General features: G+C 36.7%; 1 protein-coding gene and 1 long non-coding RNA gene across 2 annotated transcripts; one reads left to right on the top strand and one right to left on the bottom strand.

Annotated features, from left to right (window-relative positions):
• Positions 1-2092: 2092 nt before the first annotated feature.
• LOC131994905 (uncharacterized) lies at positions 2093-2479 on the bottom strand. The gene is made up of 2 exons (XR_009396943.1): positions 2335-2479; positions 2093-2242 (listed from the first exon to the last, which is right to left on the bottom strand). It is a non-coding gene; the product is annotated as an uncharacterized LOC131994905 (long non-coding RNA).
• Positions 2480-2748: 269 nt separating this feature from the next.
• On the top strand, positions 2749-10462 carry LOC131995039 (biogenesis of lysosome-related organelles complex 1 subunit 4-like). Its single transcript, XM_059362645.1, has 3 exons — positions 2749-2927; positions 3074-3145; positions 3198-10462. The coding sequence occupies exons 1-3, from the start codon at positions 2865-2867 to the stop codon at positions 3552-3554; spliced, it is 492 nt and encodes a 163-aa protein (XP_059218628.1). The 5' UTR covers positions 2749-2864; the 3' UTR covers positions 3555-10462.
• Positions 10463-10695: the final 233 nt, after the last annotated feature.

Genomic DNA, 10695 nt, shown 5'->3' with positions numbered 1-10695 from the left:
GTGGGATTTCAGACAAATGGCTCTGGTAGCGTCAGACGTTGTGATAATGACATTACCTCTTAACTGTACCATCTGTAATGGTTTCGCCATAAGCTTTATCTAACAAATTTGGTAGGATTTACTTTAAATTATAACATCCGTAATCATTCATTTAATTTTTTATTAATCAAACATCGCCCACCCGGGCTTTACATTGATAAACAGTTAAAACAGTTTTATGAATATGGATAAAAGAGTTTGGTCCAAGATGGATTGATGGCCCGTTTGCATGGCGAAACAATTAAAGGTGGTCTCATGTGTACAACAACCACAAATCATATGGTGCAATCCGCCATCTTGCCATCAAGCTGATCGACGTTTTGACAACATACACAAAAAAATGTGTGTGAGTGTGTGTATATTTTTGCGCACATGAGTAGAGAATATGCGAGAAAGAAGATAACAACAGAATGCAAATTAAAACTGACATCTTAATACCGTCAAACCTCGCCGGCTATTAACAGCTGTTCGTGTGAGACCACTTTTTTTAAACCACCTTGGCCCGTTTGGTAAATTTTTAGCGAAATTTAAATTTTTGCAGGTTAGTTTTTTGTGTTTCTTTTTGTTTCATTTTATCTGCACACGTACACAAACGAGGGCAAGTTTCTTTGGATCTGTTGAGAACAATTTCATTTTTGAAATGGCATCTTGATAACGAGATGACACATTGTAAAAAAATGGCGGCGAAGAAACTACGAAAACATTCTGTAGAAATGGTAGACTTTCATGAGCAAAATTCCAGCGACATGTCAACCAATCAGCTGTGATTCAAAGCTCTTGTCTTTGTTGTGTGTCGTTGTTTGATTTGGATCTGTTGAGAACAATTTCATATTTGAAATGACATCTTGATAACGAGATGACACATTACAAAAAAATGGCGGCAAAGAAACTACGAAAACATTCCGTAGAAATGGTAGACAATCAACTGTGATTCAAAGCTCTTGTCCTTGTTGTGTGTCGTTGTTTGATTTTTTTTGTGTTCTGCAGAATAATAAAGTCCGTCGGATTTCGCACTAATTTATAAGCGAATGAAGTCAGTAGTAGACTTTAAGCTGGAGTCACATACCACGCGCATCACTCATGCGTACTTGAGCAATCTAATCCACTTGGATGCGTTCTTTTGATTGATTTACATACCATGCGCTTTTTGATGCGCACAAATTTCTAAAAAATTAGCTTATATATGTTATTTCCAAAGTTAATTTCAATGAAAGTTGCCAACGATGTGGTTTAATGTTTTTTTTTTTAAGAATTTCTCTAATTTCCGGACTTCAAAACAATTTTTGAACAGTAAACATATTCAACTCATATGTTTTGCTCCCTGAAAGTCTAGAGTTGGTTAACTTATTCAGTCACATACATGAGTGCATTTGTTGTGTAACTCACACAATACAAACCAACCTATTTTAATTTTTTCTGACATACACGCGTAAATACGCAGAAGTGCTACGCGGGTTATGTAACTCCACCTTTATATTGGTTGCCCAAAAAGTAATTGCGGATTTTTCATATAGTCGGCGTTGACAAATTTTTTCACAGCTTGTGACTCTGCAATTGCATTCTTTCTTCTGTCAGTTATCAGCTGTTACTTTTAGCTTGCTTTAGAAAAAAAGTGTAAAAAAAGTATATTTGATTAAAGTTCATTCTAAGATTTATTAAAAATGCATTTACTTTCTTTTAAAAAATCCGCAATTACTTTTTGGGCAACCCAATACATTTTTTATATGGAGTTTGAAAGATGTTCACATGAAAAACCGTAAAAACAGAGTGCCTTGCTATAAGGCTGGTACTACTTTTTTTAGTGAAAAATTTCCGAAAATCGTTCTTTCATTGGTTTGACAAGGTTACCACATTTGATTTATTTAGGTTGCTTTGGCCAAAATGTTGCCATTTACATATGCAATTAATATGGCACCAACCATTTTATCAACTGCTTACATGCATGTGTACACATAAATGTGAGTGTGTGGATCTTACTGAAATTCATGCATGTTTTTGTAATTTCAACCAAAACCCACCCTTCGAAATTAATAAATAAAGAAACATAAAACTATTTTAAAAGAAACGAATGCATCTTTTATTTGTAAAAATAATAGGATTTTGTAGAATTTTCACTGGTATAAGTTAAATAAGCACAACTTTTCAAAAGCCTCTGCCAGCAACTTCCACTAGTATCAAAGTATTGTTGTTGTAATTGTATATCCTAAAGTACAACAGAAACATTTTTTTTATTTCAGCAGTATATTTATATTTGTATACAAATACTTTCTTATTTATGCATCCACAAGTACTTACTTTTTTCCACCCCGAGTATATCCATGTAAGATCACACTGACAAACACTTAGTTACAATTAGAAGTTTGGCGATCACGTTTATTTTACGTAAGAAAACGACTTTCTGGCCAGCGACTGTGGTTGTGGTCTTTTTGGGCGTCGTGAAATGTAAATTTTCCCTAGATGAAAAAATAAGTTATAACGAAATGAAAACTTTTCAATAATATTTTCCGCTTAATTTTTTTTATATGGAGTTTCATCGCGAAAACCGAATATAGTGCCAACTTATAGTGTTCAAATTTTTTTTTGTGGTCCAACTGCTCCTACTTGTTATATTTGTCTTGCGCAGCACTAGGCTTAATGTACTTAATCGGGCACAAGGGTATTATGGTTCTCATCGGGTCGAAAAAGTACTATTGTAATGACTTTTCCATCCCTGCCAAGCATATACTATGGATTTCATAAAGATCTGTGAACATCTGAGACTGCCTTAAAGAGGAGGCAATACAAACCCAAAATCGAGAACGGAAGAGAAGAGATATTGATTCTCGATGGAAAAAGCATCGGAAGATTATGCAAAGCTGTTGCTTCAAAGTGCACGCTTGGAGAAGGAGGTAACTCATTCTAAAATAATATGTTTTGTTGTGGACCTTGGAGTGGTGATGGTTCCTTTTTTAAAATGTGGAAATCTTCATTTACGTATATGCAGCTAACTTGCCCAAAAGATACCAACTAACAATGCCCTCCCAAATATTTTTAGATTAATCCCATATGTATGAGCATAGAAGATATGATGACACGACTAGATGAATTGGAATCCTTATTGACAAATGTAAGATTTAATGGATATTGTTAACTTCCATTCACTTCTTTCTTATATCAAGGTTAAAGGAGACTCAAACATCATTATTGAAGAGTATTTAAGCAGCATTTTAACATTTGCTCCTAATTTTGGATGTCTACAGCAGCAGATAGATAAACTTGAAAAATTTGTTGAAATAGTAGATTCCAATGTTGACGAAGTAGAAAAATCATTGGAGAAAACTGAATTGGAATTAAACGTTGCCGACTACAGCTTAAAGGGCCTGATTCAACTTACCAAAACATCATTGACTTCAGCTCCTTCGATGGATACACAAGAAGCAACATCTTCAACACTGTCTAGTAACTTTTCTGAATACAAACCCATAGAATTATTCAAGACCTCCTTTTACTTTGACAATGGTAAATATTCGGACTAGCTAGGAATATACTTACGTGAAAACTATGTAAATTATTCAGGCTTATATTAAGGTTGTACCTTACTTAATCGAAAATTGCTACACAATATATTTTCTATCATGGAAACAAAATAACTTAGACTTAACTAAGTACGGGATTAAAACATACCAGTGGTCGTGATCATCCAAAATGTGGACCGGCATAGCTTTATGCGTTTTTAATTATTATTAGTGTTGATTATTAAAAACGGTTGGCGTTGTGTAAATATAATAGAAATATCTGGGTTTGTCCTGCAATTGATGATTGCATTTAACGGTCGGTCATTGTCAAAAATCTTACACTTATTGAACATTTTGGGAATGAATGTAGTAATATTTGAACCCCAATATTTCCATCTTAACAGCCACATATTAATTCCCCGGACTCACGAAAAGCTCACGAGTCACGTTTAAACAAATATTTTTCCATGAAGCGAATAATAATTTTTTCCATGCGTTTGAAATGAACGTACGAAAATTAATATCTTAAATGTATTATGCCTGTATAACCAGTTATTTGATCTTTTAATTTTTATGCATATGTAAACAGATTCGTACGTTAAAATGCCGTAAGTTTTGATATCCTGCAAAAAATTATTTTTTCATTATTATTATTTTTTTTTATTTAGTCGTGATTTTCTCGTGAGTCGTGAGCGTCTCGTAAGTCGTGAGTATCTCATGATTAGTGTCGTGAGCATGATTTTACTTACTCAGATCGAAGAATTTTAATACAATCACGGTCACGCACTATCAAGTGATTGGGTTTGGATCTCACTCACGATAACACGAGAGACACGACAACACACGACTTGCGTGCACACCTCTAATACCTATGCGAGCCATGCCTGCTAGAATTTTGAGCTTCGATCTGTATGGTGTTTATCGTAGTCACGAAAAGATCAGCTGAGAGCTACCAGGCGTGTCCACAGGTTGCGAATAGTGTAATGCTCTATACGGAGTAGTTGCAATTCCAGTCGCAGAAAATTTTGCGGTATCGAGCGAGAGTCTCAGTTAGAGGCCGAGCGGCACCGGTTCTTATCGGCTCCGGTAAAAAACAAATTTGGTAAATATTTCTAGGGCAAAGTAGCGGAGTGCCAGCCGCAGCCTCAAACCGCCCTCCAAACCGTATATGTTAATCGACCATAGCAATATTGGGCTTAAATGAAAGGTATTTGGGAGTAGAGCACGAATTTGGCATCCATGTTTGGGCGAAATGTCTGTGGTACCATCTCAAGTGGACAATATAGGGCTCAAGTGAAATAGGACTTATTTACCGACTATGGTAATGTGAGGCTTATATAAAAAGTAGTTGAGAATATGGCACAAAGCTTATAATTACTTTAAGGGCCTAGCGGACATATTTACACACTACAATATAGGAGTCCACGAAAAGTATAAGAAAGTAGTGCAAAGATTTGGCCATCAACATTTCATTAAAGCACAGGGGCAAACTCCTCACATATCCATGGGTGCTGTTCGATTCAAGTTTAAGCTCAATAATGAAAGACCTCTTTTTTATAGCCGAGTCTTAACGGCGTCGTGCCGACACTATAGAGCTGTCGCACTGCATGACATAATAAATCACAAATGTCGCCAACATTAGGAGGGGGTAACCACCACTTTACATTTTTCCAATGTTCTCGCCAGGATTTGAACCCAAGCGTTCACATCATATTATCGTCCACTGCAATGTAGGGCTCAAATAAAATGGATAGGAGCATTAAAGAAGGCGCTGGGGAGCGGGCCCGGTTCGGTTAGTACATGATATTAATCACAATTTACAAAAAAAGACAGTTAAACATGGTGGGGCAAAAGTACTGATTCGTTGGAGCTTTTTGTACAACTGCATAGGTTCAATATAGGAGTCCACGAGGGGCAAAAGTACTGATTCGGGCAAAAGTACTGATTCGTTGGAGCTTTTTGTGCAACTGCATAGGTTCAATAATGAAATATAAGACATCATGGATATGTTACAACTCTAGAGCAAGTGATGCTAGATTATGCAGACTGAAATATAATTCTCAAATTGGTACTATAACAAGATAATTGCTATATGTGACCCAAATGAAAGCAATTTGGGAGAAGACTAGGAAAATTACATTAAAATTTGTGTTAAAGTCTCTAGGTGGTGCTTAACCTTTTTAAAACAACTAAAATATGTTATTTGACCCATCATGACCATATGGGATTCAAATTTGAGAGTATAAAAGAAATCCACTTTTGGAACCAAGTGCTTGTGGGTAAGCCCCAAAACCCCCGGCAGTGCTTCGCTTATTAAAACACCGAAAATAAGTTATTTGACCCATAATTACCATATGGGACTCAAATTTAATATCTTAAATGTATTATGCCTGCATAACCAGTTATTTGATCTTTTAATTTTTATGCATATGTAAACAGATTCGTACGTTAAAATGCCGTAAGTTTTGATAGCCTGCAAAAAATTATTTTTTCATTATTATTATTTTTTTTTATTTAGTCGTGATTTTCTCGTGAGTCGTGAGCGTCTCGTAAGTCGTGAGTATCTCATGATTAGTGTCGTGAGCATGATTTTACTTACTCAGATCGAAGAATTTTAATACAATCACGGTCACGCACTATCAAGTGATTGGGTTTGGATCTCACTCACGATAACACGAGAGACACGACAACACACGACTTGCGTGCACACCTCTAATACCTATGCGAGCCATGCCTGCTAGAATTTTGAGCTTCGATCTGTATGGTGTTTATCGTAGTCACGAAAAGATCAGCTGAGAGCTACCAGGCGTGTCCACAGGTTGCGAATAGTGTAATGCTCTATACGGAGTAGTTGCAATTCCAGTCGCAGAAAATTTTGCGGTATCGAGCGAAAGTCTCAGTTAGAGGCCGAGCGGCACCGGTTCTTATCGGCTCCGGTAAAAAACAAATTTGGTAAATATTTCTAGGGCAAGGAGCGGAGTGCCAGCCGCAGCCTCAAACCGCCCTCCAAACCGTATATGTTAATCGACCATAGCAATTTTGGGCTTAAATGAAAGGTATTTGGGAGTAGAGCACGAATTTGGCATCCATGTTTGGGCGAAATGTCTGTGGTACCATCTCAAGTGGACAATATAGGGCTCAAGTGAAATAGGACTTATTTACCGACTATGGTAATGTGAGGCTTATATAAAAAGTAGTTGAGAATATGGCACAAAGCTTATAATTACTTTAAGGGCCTAGCGGACATATTTACACACTACAATATAGGAGTCCACGAAAAGTATAAGAAAGTAGTGCAAAGATTTGGCCATCAACATTTCATTAAAGCACAGGGGCAAACTCCTCACATATCTATGGGTGCTGTTCGATTCAAGTTTAAGCTCAATAATGAAAGACCTCTTTTTTATAGCCGAGTCTTAACGGCGTCGTGCCGACACCATAGAGCTGTCGCACTGCATGACATTATAAATCACAAATGTCGCCAACATTAGGAGGGGGTAACCACCACTTTACATTTTTCCAATGTTCTCGCCAGGATTTGTACCCAAGCGTTCACATCATATTATCGTCCACTGCAAATAAAATGGATAAGAGCATTAAAGAAGGCGCTGGGGAGCGGGCCCGGTTCGGTTAGTACATGATATAAATCACAATTTACAAAAAAAGACAGTTAAACATGGTGGGGCAAAAGTACTGATTCGTTGGAGCTTTTTGTACAACTGCATAGGTTCAATATAGGAGTCCACGAGGGGCAAAAGTACTGATTCGTTGGAGCTTTTTGTACAACTGCATAGGTTCAATAATGAAATATAAGGCATCATGGATATGTTACAACTCTAGAGCAAGTGATGCTACATTATGGAGACTGAAATATAGTTCTCAAATTGGTACTATAACAAGATAATTGCTATATGTGACCCAAATGAAAGCAATTTGGGAGAAGACTAGGAAAATTACATTAAAATTTGTGTTAAAGTCTCTAGGTGTCATGCATGCTGTCGCACTGCATGACATTATAAATCACAAATGTCGCCAACATTAGGAGGGGGTAACCACCACTTTACATTTTTCCAATGTTCTCGCCAGGATTTGTACCCAAGCGTTCACATCATATTATCGTCCACTGCAAATAAAATGGATAAGAGCATTAAAGAAGGCGCTGGGGAGCGGGCCCGGTTCGGTTAGTACATGATATAAATCACAATTTACAAAAAAAGACAGTTAAACATGGTGGGGCAAAAGTACTGATTCGTTGGAGCTTTTTGTACAACTGCATAGGTTCAATATAGGAGTCCACGAGGGGCAAAAGTACTGATTCGTTGGAGCTTTTTGTACAACTGCATAGGTTCAATAATGAAATATAAGGCATCATGGATATGTTACAACTCTAGAGCAAGTGATGCTACATTATGGAGACTGAAATATAGTTCTCAAATTGGTACTATAACAAGATAATTGCTATATGTGACCCAAATGAAAGCAATTTGGGAGAAGACTAGGAAAATTACATTAAAATTTGTGTTAAAGTCTCTAGGTGGTGCTTAACCTTTTTAAAACAACTAAAATATGTTATTTGACCCATCATGACCATATGGGATTCAAATTTGAGAGTATAAAAGAAATCCACTTTTGGAACCAAGTGTTTGTGGGTAAGCCCCAAAACCCCCGGCAGTGCTTCGCTTATTAAAACACCGAAAATAAGTTATTTGACCCATAATTACCATATGGGACTCAAATTTGAGAGTGTAAATGAAATCCAGTTTTGGGACCAAGTGTTTATGGGTAAGCCACAAAGCCACCGGCAGTGCATAGCCATGAGCACCACACAGGCTGGAACTTTGTTCTCCGATCTGTATGGTGTTCATTGTTATCACGCGAAGGTTCGCTGCGAGCTACCAGGCGCGTCCATAGGTTGCGAATAATGGAATGCTCTATACGGGGTAGTTGCAATTGCAGTCGCGGAAAATCTGCGGTATCGAGCAGAGAGTCTCAGTGAGAGGCCGAGCGGCACCGGCTCTTGCAAAAGTACTGAGTGCTAATGATGCTCGATATGAGTTGTTGACGCCTTTGAACAACCAATGACCATCATGTTCCCGCGGCGATCGGTCCTTAGCACCGGAGCTAGACGAAGATCGTCACGTCCACAAACAGACATGTGGCTACAACAACAACAACAAAATAAGCCCCAAACCATTCCCTAAACTTATTTCCGGAACATATCAATATGGGGCTCAAATGATAGGTTTTTGGGAGTAAAGAACGAATTTGGTAAAAATGTCTAGGGCAAAGTGGAGGAGTGCCAGCTCCAGCCTCTAAACGCCCTCCAAACCTTACATGTTTATCGACAATGGCAATTTTGGGCATACATGAAATTATATTTGGCAGTAGAGCACAAATTTGGCATCCATATTTTGGCCAAATGTCTGCGGTTCCATCTCAAGTGGACAATATAGGACTCAAATGAAACAGGACTTTTTTACCGGCTATGATAATATGAGCTTATATAAAATGTATTTGAGAGTATGGCACAAAGCTTATATTTACTTTAAGGGTCAAGTGGACATATTTACACACTACAATATAAGAGTCCAAAGAAAGCTATAAGGAAGATGTGCTCTTGCATAAGTACTGAGTGCTAATGATGCTCGATATGAGTTGTTGGCGCCTTTGAACAACCAATGGCCATCATGTTTCCTCGGCGATCGGTCCTTAGGACCGGAACAAGCTTGTTCATCTATAGCTTGTTCATCTATGTATTTGAGAGTATGGCACAAAGCTTATATTTACTTTAAGGGTCAAGTGGACATATTTACACACTACAATATAAGAGTCCAAAGAAAGCTATAAGGAAGATGTGCTGTTGCATAAGTACTGAGTGCTAATGATGCTCGATATGAGTTGTTGGCGCCTTTGAACAACCAATGGCCATCATGTTTCCTCGGCGATCGGTCCTTAGGACCGGAACAAGCTTGTTCATCTATAGGAGCTAGACATATTTACACACAACAATATAGGAGTCCAAAGAAAGGTATAAGGAAGAAGTGCAAAGATTTGGCCATGAACATTTTGAAACTTCGAAAACGTCATATACTTGTATAAAACGTATAAAATGCAGCAAACAGCATAAACCTCGAAAAACCCCTGCTACTTGTTTACTTTCAACATTATATCGTTGTTGTAGATTAATTGTTGTATCTATAGAGCTTATATAAATAATTCAAAATTTTATGATAAAAAGTTGTTGCTTCAAATCTTTTTATTTCATTTGTTCACATCCTAATTTTTTCTGCTTTACACTATTTCTACCCACGCCACCATGTTCTTACAATTATTATTTAATAGATTGTTTGATTTTATTTGGGGGTAAACAAAAACCATGTTTTCTATTTTTTGTCTACCTGCGCCACCATGTATCTGTCCATGATGGAAACTAGACATATATTTGGCACATTCGCATTACATATGTGGACATAGAGGACACAACAGAACGCAGAAATAAACCACAATTTGTATTACTAAATAACAATTTAATTCGTACCATTAAACATGTGTTCAACGTATGCCTTCTTTACCAACCACTTGTCAAGATACAAAAAAATCAGATTTCAATGTGAAAAGTAGTAGTATTTAATTCCCGTTAACTTTTATAATATGTATTATAAATTATTATTGATAATATTAGTTAAATTTAAGATATTAACTAGTAGTATTTAATTCCCGATTTATTTTTAAGAAAAAATTTTAATGTTAACTTTTATAATATGTATTATAAAATATTATTGGTAATATTAGTTAAATTTAAGAGATTAACTATTAGTATTCAATTTCCGATTTATTTTTAAAATAAACTCTGACGTATGTGCGACATACATTTCCGGCGATACCTACACAGAAAAAATAAAGAACTAAATTTGGCCGATTAAACATGATATGACACTATCAACTATTCTTCGGTGATTTCAAACTTAAAAAAAAAAATCGGAAAAAGTAGTCCCGTATACATTTCTTCGATCATCAGAGTAGGTGAAGCGAGCGGTCTTTTTCGTTATGGACGTCCAGATTTTGCAAAATGTTTTCTTATAAACTCATCTTTCGATGACTTTTAGTGTTAATTATCCTCTCACTAATGTTGACGATATTTGGAATGTAAAACTGCTTAATA

Source organism: Stomoxys calcitrans, chromosome 2 (genome assembly GCF_963082655.1).
Source record: "Stomoxys calcitrans chromosome 2, idStoCalc2.1, whole genome shotgun sequence".
NCBI classification, from domain to species: domain Eukaryota; kingdom Metazoa; phylum Arthropoda; class Insecta; order Diptera; family Muscidae; genus Stomoxys; species Stomoxys calcitrans.
Note: the sequence above shows the minus strand (reverse complement) of the source record. Positions and strands in the feature narration are given on the sequence as shown.

Coding starts and splice junctions, on each gene's coding strand:
- LOC131995039 (XM_059362645.1), top strand. CDS start 2,865: ATGGAAAAAGCATCGGAAGATTATGCAAAGCTGTTGCTTCAAAGTGCA. Junction 2,928..3,073: donor GTGCACGCTTGGAGAAGGAG/GTAACTCATTCT, acceptor AAATATTTTTAG/ATTAATCCCATATGTATGAG. Junction 3,146..3,197: donor TGGAATCCTTATTGACAAAT/GTAAGATTTAAT, acceptor TCTTATATCAAG/GTTAAAGGAGACTCAAACAT.